Genomic DNA, 10,048 nt, shown 5'->3' on the forward strand with positions numbered 1-10,048 from the left:
TCTTCAAGGTTATCTTGTACAAGCGATTTTGCGTTCGCTTTACCAGCATCAAGAGCTTCCCGCTCCTATCAATCACCTTCATGGTATCTCCTTCCATGTGCACCTCGTTCCCAGCTTCTGTCAACTGACCAAGGCTTATGATATTACTACAAAGTTTCGGAATGTAGTATACCTCGTGGAGGGTCTTCTGATCGCCGTTCTTGCATTCGAACACAGCCGTCCCCTTGCCCATGATCTCAATGGTTGATCCATCGCCAAACCTCACCCTCCCGGTGATAGTTTCATCTAGTTCTTGAAACTTCTCGCGATGTCCAGTCATGTGATTGCTGGCACCATTGTCAAGGTACCAAACGTCTTTGTCTTCACCTTTCTTGACGCCCCGGTACACCTCCGGTAGCAACCTCTCTTCACTGAGCAGAATGGTATCCTGCCGCTGAGATTCTTCGTGGAACATGGTCATCATTAGTGCTGGCTCTTCATCGGTGGCGCAAGTGAGGTGAGCCTCATCTCCACGACGCTTGCTGTAGCATTCAGACGCATAATGCCCCATTTTCTCACAATTGAAGCATTTTATGTGTCTCTTGTCACGAGTGCCACTGTTGTTGCCGCTAGTGCCTCCTGCACTATCTTGGCGCTGTGTACCACGACCGCGCCCTCGCCCACGCCCACGCCCATGCCCTTTGCCACGATTAGAGCTGTTGGACCCACGTTCCTTGCCTCCTGACGAAGTGTCCACGCTACTCCCCTTTTGTCGCATTTGCCATTCGGCATGAGTAAGTAGGAGCTCTCCTTCAGTGCCGTTGGTGTTGCTGCGTAATCGAAGCGTTCGTTCCTCGTACGCCTTCAGTCGCCCTATAGCCTCCTCAAATGGTATAGACTCAAGGTCGTAGAACTGCTCAATGCCGGCAACAATAGGGAAGAATTTATCAGGGACAGAATCGAGCAATTTTTTTACCAACGAGGAATCTTCAAGTGTGGCTCCAAGGGTGGAGAATTTGCTGCTTAGGGCGCTGAGTTTGCCAGCAAACTCATCAATCGTCTCGGTCTCTTTCATCCGGAGGGCGTCAAACTCGCTCTTCAACGTTTGTACACGTGCCTTCTTCACCCGATCACTACCAAGGTACCTCGTCTTGAGGCTGTCCCAGACTTCCTTCGCCGTCTTCTTTGTTGCGATCTGGAGAAGGATGTCTTCGGGGACACACTGCAGGATGTATGCACGTGCCTTTTTGTCCTTCTTTGCATCCACCTGGGCTCCTTCCGCTGGCTCCACCGCCTCCCAGACTCCCTGGGCATCAAGGATCGCCTCTGTCTTTATTGCCCACACAGTATAATTGTGAGGACTTAGCATCGGATAGGGAAATGGCACTCCGCCGTTCTCCTTTACTGGGATGCTCGACATTTTATGGAATCGTAGATTCTTGGATGTCTATACTACCAACGCTCTGATACCAAGTGTTGGCACAGAATCGATGAATAGCAAAGGATGCAGGAAAAAGGGGAAAAAAAACACACGTAGCACTAAAAAAACACAGTAGTAAGGGGAGAAAAATTGCACAGGTGGAAAGCAATGCACAAATAACTGAAAAAAGAAACTGGAGAAATTTTAATTCTGAGATCTGATTTGTTTCACAGCTTCGACCCCTTTAAATACAACTCAAGTGATAAGATTTAACCATAAGAATAGGATGACTCATCCCACTAAAATAGGAAAGATTAATATCACAGAAAAATTAAATAAATCATGAATGAGAATAACACGTGGCCATGTTATCCGAATTATTTTCCTATACGGAGTAGGTTGTCAGGAAGTTGAAGCCTTGGAGTATGGTAGACAGACAAGAAAAATCTGGGAGTGGGTTGGCTGAGTGGAGCCCCTAGAGTAGGGGCAATTGTATTAACCCATCCGAATTTTGATCTTCATCTCAATAAAACTATTAACCTTCTCAACACGTGAAAACTAGGGGGACTGATTGAGGGTAATTGGATTAATCGATTCGGACTATTATCTCCGGCTAAATTGGGCAATTGACATTCTCAACCAAGGTGAAAACTCCGACTTACGCCCCACATCATGTCTCTTCGTCAGACGTCCAAGATCGCTTCTTTCTTCTCGATTCGGCCGCATGGACGCTGAGAACAAACTGTTCCTGCAATACCACCAGAACAAAAAAAAAAAAAACAACTAAAAGAGGCTCGTCGATCGATGCACGGAGCTCGCCGGAGGTCGACTCGAGTGCTGGTCCTCGGGCGAAAGCGAACCTCCAAATTAGCAGCTTCCAAGCTCTGCATCTAACGACAGGGCCAAAGTGGCATGCCGGCAGCTGTCCATGATCCCTAGCGCGTAAACAAAAGAAGACTGTGCAAGATCCAATCTTTGAGACAAGAGAAACACCTTGGCAGTCTCGGCGAGGCCGCCAAGGGTCTCGATGGCATGCACGGTGGAGGAAGGGACGCAAGAGGGGATGGGCCGCCGCCGGCGTGTGCGTATGGGACTAGTTCGGTCCCTCGCCGTCACCGTGGAAGAAGAGACAAAGAAGCGAGAGGATAAGGAACTGAAAATTGATAAAAATATATATATATATATATATATATATATATATATATATATATATATATATATATATATATATATATATATTTATATATAAAATTAAAAATTTAAGGCAAAATGGCTATTTAGTGTTAAAATTAATAAAGAGTTAAAATATAAAAAATAGCAATCACTTTCCTAGTACTCTGCTTTGATAGGTTTTCTGATGTGCAATAGAAATTGTACTATAAATAGCTGAAAATGGGTGCAAAAACAGCAGACACAACACAAGGAGGGGCTTCTTCTTCACGGAGCGAGGGGCCGCGGAAGCTTTCGCCATTGGACTTCAAGCGATGAAATGAAGCACTCTGGCTAGAGATTTCTCCTCCGCCACCTGAATCTGGAGGTTCGTCTCGTTCGATTTCCCCTCATTTGTCTTCGCGGCCATCGCGCTTCAACCTCCCGATCCGTTGCTCAGGTTTCTATTACTTTGTTTCTGTGCTCTGAGCTGGGGTTTTATCTTTCTCCACCTGTCTCTTTCTTTGATCCGCGGCGAGGAGGTTGGGATCCGTCGGTACCATTTGAGTTAGAATATATATGGAAGGTGATGGTGGGCACGAAGCGATCCAGCTTAAGATGGCGGAGGAAGAGGCATTGAAGAGAAACACCGACTGCATTTACTTTCTGGCTTCGCCATTCACCTGCAAGAAGGTGCTTTCGTCCCCTCGTGTTGGCTTTCTTTATTTGTCATGTTATCTTTTAGTTAATATACTAAAAATATTTTTAATTTGAGCTGTGCTTCTTTGTTCCCTCAGGCTTGTATGTGCATTTGGTTCTTTATATTTTATTTGAGTCATCATCAAAGAAAAAAAAACCCTAAGGTTGTCTTTCCTGCTAATTCTATTTTGTGATTCAAGTCCTGTAAATTTTCTTTAGTTGATCACAAATTTTGCCTCATAAAAGATCTTCTGGACTAGTTTGGCATCTCCTTTCCACAATTTTAGCTGTGATTACGTGCATATGTTTGCCTTAGGTGCAGAACTTGCTTCTTGATATCTGTTGGAATTCGTATGTCCAATGAACTGCTTAGTTCCTTGTTCTTTTAGGTGTTGTGATATAAGCATCTTAATATTAGGGCACGTGCTGACATGATTTTGAATTGTGGTCAAACTGCCAAATGCTAAGATCTTTGTTTTCAGAAACCTATTTAATTTCTTCCCCTTGCAACTGCTCACATTGGGTTGTTACTATCCTGTATCATGGCATTATTGAATCTCGGACTTGATGAAAGGTTGACTGTGTGCATAATTTTGTGATACCAGAAACTGTCCTATGTTTTGGTATATTCAGGGCCACAGAAAGGTTCTTTATGGCTTTAGTATCATTTTTGCAATAAACATCATTTATGTTTAATAAGTTCAACATCTAATATGTAATATGATGAAGAGTCTAGCATGGTTAAATAGAGAAAGCTCTATAAAATTGTTTGCACAGGAAACTACTGGATACAATGATTGCATGTGGCTTGCTGACATTAAGTTTTTTTTTTCTACATGAATGAATATAGGAACAATAATTCACGAGTCTGACTATTTTGGGTCTCCTACATGGATTTTATTCTGCAAGTAGACTTTCTACAAGATTATTCCTAATTATGTTTAGATTTTGAAAAACTCTATTAAATTAAATAGAATTTTCATGGGTCTATTTGCACCTCAAGTTTCCAAACATTGGTTGATTCAATTTGTCTGATTACAGAACCTATTGTCTGGGACAATGCCTACTTAGAGGGTAGAGAGCCAAAATGGAGGCAGGTGGAGAGGGAAAGGAAGAGAACCCCACTTTCTACTTAGATAGAGTAGAGAAGGGAGCCAAGGTGGGATTTCTTGGTCTCTCCTTCCAAAATTATTCTTCCAAAATTGGACAAATTGGAAAGAGAGGAAGAGAAAAATAGGAAAAGATGAATACCCTTTTTCCATCATGGTCATTGGCCATGTTGACCGACTTACAAATGTAGATGCTAGACCAACACCGACCATTATTGAACTTTGGCTAGGAGCCTAGGACATCACTACAAATAAATCTACTCATTGGTTCTCATGGAACCATGACCAAACCAACATCAATCATCTAATTGGATATAATCTGACTTGCATGTCTAACCAATGGTCGTTGGACCATGGTTGTATCATTGCTAAAACTCAACCACTGTTGTCACCTTCTAAGTTGGGTAGAAAGGAGGTTCAAGAAGAAAGGTAGAAACAGAATTCTATTTTAGTTTCAAACTGACCTTAAATAAGCTCTAACTAGTCGGTTCCACTTGCTCTTACTCGACTGAATCTTTGAACACGGAAAGCCTATCTGCCATTGCCAGCTACTGCATTCCATCAACTCAGTACCTTACTAGTTAATTGAGATCTATTTCAGTTAACTTAGACACTTGTCAGTCAACTTGTGCGGATCAAATTGTAAGCTTGTCTTCCTAGCAATCACAATTTAGTTGACTTAAACCTCATCAATACCTAGTCAATTTCAAGCTTGTTGGTTGACTCAAATAGATGAGATCTGCTTAACTCGACTGCCCAGTCAACTTTCAAACATAGAACTGACTGGCTCAAGGAAGGTCCTTAGTCGATTTCCCAGTCGACTAAACCTACCTCAGTAGTTATTTCATAATAGTCCAACACTCTAATTCATAAATCACTACTATTATTTATTTATTTATTTTTATCACAAATTCATAAAGTTTTCTTTTGGTCCAAGTGGCATATGACAATCACATTAGATTACTAAAGCTCCTCTTGATTTTTGCTATCATTCTTTATCCTATGTTAATTATTGTTTGACTTCTTTTCTTACTGTTGAAACTGTATATCAGATGTTCAGTTTTTTAGCTCTACATAAAGTTATTACTTCTGGAATTTGATTTGCATCTACTTACAATTATTAGTTTCTAAAACTCCTTTCCCCAATTCAAGCTTTGAGTAACTTATACTAAGCAATGGATTAGGGCTAATCATATTTTGGTTTTAGAAGCCGGTCAATTTTGTTTCATTCTGTCCACCTTGAGTGGAGATGATGTTTCAATTTTTTATTTAACCTTTTTATGCTCCATTTTTACTATCACTGTGGCAGATACCATTCTTGTAGTTACTATTTTAGGTTTCAGAACATTCAGGTGTTTAATTTGTTAAATTATTTATCAACATTAATGTATCATTCAGAAAGTTTGTTTTTGTTAGATTACTGGAAATTTCCCCTTCTTGGACCTTTTTACTTTTTGAAAGCTTAGATAAGCTTTCATAATTGAAGAATGAAATTCTATGGTATGAAATCTGTTGATTGACTGAACCTAATGGTGTTTATATTTCATCTTGAAGCATCATTAACTAGTGTTTAAACTCCATGAGAAAGGCATACCACTTTAAAGGCTTAATAATGTTTTGGAGATAATTCAAAGGACCAAAGTTATTTGTGTCTGTTATTATTGTTACACTCCCTATGGAAGATGCCTTTCTTTTCTCAGTAGTTGCTACTGATGGCACCGTGTTGTTGCTAAATAAATTGAAGCTTTGTACATTTTTGGTAGTATGATGTTATTACAGTCATGGCCGGTCCCAAGTCCGGATAAAGGAGGAGGGTTGCGTTAGGTTGTCAGCTAACGCTAAAACTATGGCAAATATTCAATGAATGGATCCATATGATGTTATTACAGTAATTTAATTCTTTCTTCTCTTTAACCTTGTAGCCATGTGTAGGTGAATCATATTTGAAGATGTTTGACATTTGGCTTTTCTAATGTGCATTTACTTTGAAGTTCTAAATTCAATCATAAACCTTATGTTTAAAGCAGGTTGTCGATAAACGCTTAAATGATATTGACTGTCACGATTCTAATGATTATTACTGATTATGATGGCATTTTGTACAATTAGCTTTGTAGGCATTCTGTTACTTCCAGTTCATTCTTGCATTGATTTAACTTGACATTGGTTCTAAAATTCATGGCAGCTACTAGAATATTTTTTTCTTGGGCTCCTTGGTAAATTTTGCGTAGTATATATCAAATATTACTGATAGCTCTTTTCTAATCTTATATTCTGCTAGATTCCTTCTGCTGTGGCATTGTTCTGCATCTTCAGTATTTTACTTTGAGCTAGAATTTAACAGTCATTTCATCATTCAGGGGAGTGAATGTGATTATCGCCACAGTGAGGGTGCCAGATTTAACTGTAGGGACTGTTGGTATTGGCTAAATGGGAACTGCCTCAATCCAAAATGTTCATTCCGCCATCCAGTATGTCATCTCTACCTCTAGTGCTTATTTTCTATGCATGGATTGTCCAAACATTGTTGACATGGTACCTAGGATCATTTAAGGAGGAATAATTAATGTATGCTTGTTTTGGGCAGCTTAAATTTTACTCATATTATTATGTTCTGCCCAAAAGTTATTTTGGCACAAAACTTTCTTAACGCAATGTCCAGCTGACTAGCTTATCTGGATCAGTTATTACTTACTAGTTGCTGTTTCCATTAGGTAGCCACGGAAGTGCGTAGAAGGAACAGGGTTTCTTATTGAGCGTCATATATATATACATATATATATATATAACTCCTAATCACAAAAATTGTCTCGTTCCAATTTCAAAAGACTTGTTTCCTTTAGTTTAATGCTGATCATATGTGAATATCTGCACAGTGATCTGAGATGATCACCCACGGTTGCTTGCATTTTTAATGCAACTTATTAATTCGGTATCTTTATATATGTGGAACTAATTGATTCTGTTTGTTGTAACAGCCTCTAGGTTCTCTGTTTGCAACAGAAATGCCCAGCCCTCTGCCAAGTCAGACTTCTGCGCCAACATTTACACCAGCTGCCCGACCTCCTAATAACGGATATAACAAGTGTGTTCCTTGCTACTATTTCCAGCGGGGCCAGTGTTTGAAAGGCAAAAGTTGTCCATTCATGCATGGACTGCCGGCATCTGTCAACTCGCTTCCCCAGCAGGTGACAACGGTATCTATGCCTTCTGCTGCACTGCTACAATCAAATGACCAAAATGCGCAGAAGAAAATTAGTGTGCAACAAGATATGCAAGAATTCCGACATGACAGTCCTAAGACACCTGTCAACATGCATTTTGAATTAGTATCATCTGAAACAGTACAACTTGTTACAAAAGCTGGCAATGCTCCCAAACATGAACCATCCGAAATTAAAATATTGCCCCCTCATTCATTGGATGAGGAGCCTCCTGCACTGTCACAGAATGGTGTATCTGTGAACAATGGTTATTTTCAAAGCCAACAATGGAATAATCAAGTGCAACCTACTGAAGAGGAACCGGACAATGGTAGGGATGCTGATGAGTTCTTGGGGGAACATTCCCCTGGTTTTGATGTACTTGTAGAAGATGACATAGAAGATCCTGATTATTACCACAATGAAGATAATTTCAGAAGAATGTCTGCTCATGGTGGACGAAATATGGAAACTGTAGATGAATGTGACTATCAGCACAACGATTATGAACCTATTACGAAGGTTGACCAGGATCAATACAATGGAATGGTCAGATATGGCAACTATGAACTACCACATGACAGACATGGGCTGGAATCAAAGACTGCTCTTAGAATTTTGGAGAGAGCATCATCAGTTGAAAGAAGAGTAACTGATAGAGAGACAAAAATTGATGCAGTTTGCATCACTGGGTCAGATTTGCGCTACCAACTAAATAAACGAAGAAGGTTCAATGGTACACAATCTACCAGTAATCATGGCTGTCATAATGAGCTCTGCCGAAGAGATGAACAATATGTTGAGGAGAGACATTATTGCTATCATTCACATGATGATATGAAATTTCCTCCTGAACAGTTCATCAGCTGTCGTTTGCAAGGCAGGATTGCATTTCCTATTAAATCTGTTGCTGATGCAACCAACAATATGTTCTCAGAGAAAGAGAGAGGAAGAGGACGTGGAAGCATATGCTCACCAACTAGGCGAACAATCTACAAAACAAGGTATTCAGAAAGAACAAGACGTCAACCAAGTGAGATATTCACCAAGGATGAGAGGATTCATAGGGAAAAAACAACCTTAAAAGATGGCACAGTCTCTCTAGATTTTGCCAGCCCAAAGTCTCTTGCAGAGCTAAGAAGTGCCACGAATAATGAGAATATCCAGGAAATCAAAGTTTCTGGTTCTAATAACTTGGAAGGGTTTTATGAACCAGAAAATCCTCTATATTTTGAGGGTCCATTGCCACTGACTGCTATCTTGAAGCGGAAAAGAGAGCTGACATATGTGGAGAATGAAGTTTCTACTGCTCAACATGAAAACAATCAAAGTGGATACTCTTCTATACATGAATTGGTTCCTCAATTAGAAGCCAACACAGAAGGCAACACCATTGTTAACCATGACAAGGGAATGATCCATACTGAAAATGGGCTAGCCTACCACAGCCATTCTCCAAGTAAAGCTAATGCCTTGGAAACTGAGGATGATACGGGTTTGGAGAATGCAGAAGAGGAAGAGATGGAAACTTCTGACAAGCAAGATGGGGATTTCTATTATGAATCAGGAAAGGACAAAGAAATTGACCACAAAAACACACCCCACCCAAGCGAAGAAGATGATCTAGATGAGGATGACGATTTTGCTACAAAGGTCAGTGAGATGCTATCTTGAATGCTAATGGAGATAGGTTTTACTTCGTTGTCTGTTTACAGAAAGACCATAGTAGTTTCAAGAACCATGGCGCTCTAAACTTTTTGGAGCAAACATTGCCAAAGTAGTTTCAAGAACCGTTTTGAGATTTAATTTTTGCCCCATGTGTATCAATTTCCTGAACCATTTGAAATTTTATTAGCCGACCAAACAGTTCTAGAAATGAAGCCCAGCTGGGTTTGTTTGAGCTTCTCGTTTGCTGTGCATGGGCCATGTACCCACATACGCTTTATGTTCGGACCAAATGGCACTCGACATTAACCAATCAAATGACCAGTATGAATTGGTGGACTGAAATTTAGGACCGATAAAAGTCGGTACAACTAATAGATCCATGGCTCGAGGGTAAATACTCCTCCTACGGTGTCTACCAAAATCCACAATTGATGATGAGTACATAGATCTTTATTTTCATATACAGAAAAGTTAGAGGGCCTTTTGAAAAAGAAGTAAAACCCCAATTTAGGGCATCTTAAAATTTTCTTAGAATTAATTAGCACCTTTATCAGATCACCACTGATTGTACCATGTCATTTGTTATCATGTGTCAATTGATTATTAATGGGTCGGTGGAGGACCGAACACTTGTTTAAGCCTAGCCATTGCATTGAAGGAGCACATGGCATAGCGTGTCGGGTCAACTAAGTTCAATTCAATCACATTAATTTAATTAATCGATACGTAATTTAGAATATTGGTCTAAAGCATATAATAAATAATCCACTGAAACATGAAAAGAAAGCAAAGGAAAAAAAAAGGGAGAGAAAGGCACAAGA

General features: G+C 40.0%; 1 protein-coding gene across 2 annotated transcripts; it reads left to right on the plus strand.

The window, feature by feature from the left end:
• The first annotated feature begins 2,781 nt into the window (after nt 1-2,781).
• Nucleotides 2,782-9,423, plus strand: LOC122055920 (zinc finger CCCH domain-containing protein 32-like). Of its 2 annotated transcripts, XM_042617609.1 has the most exons (4): nt 2,782-2,936; nt 3,009-3,241; nt 6,717-6,827; nt 7,335-9,423. In XM_042617609.1, exons 2-4 carry the CDS (start codon nt 3,128-3,130, stop codon nt 9,231-9,233), a joined length of 2,124 nt encoding a protein of 707 aa, XP_042473543.1. In that variant the 5' UTR covers nt 2,782-2,936; nt 3,009-3,127; the 3' UTR covers nt 9,234-9,423. The 2 variants fall into 2 exon arrangements, with proteins under 2 accessions (XP_042473543.1, XP_042473544.1); XM_042617610.1 differs by having other exon boundaries at nt 2,789-3,241.
• The last annotated feature ends 625 nt before the right edge of the window (nt 9,424-10,048 follow it).

The sequence above is a fragment of the Zingiber officinale genome, chromosome 3B (assembly GCF_018446385.1).
Source record: "Zingiber officinale cultivar Zhangliang chromosome 3B, Zo_v1.1, whole genome shotgun sequence".
NCBI classification, from domain to species: domain Eukaryota; kingdom Viridiplantae; phylum Streptophyta; class Magnoliopsida; order Zingiberales; family Zingiberaceae; genus Zingiber; species Zingiber officinale.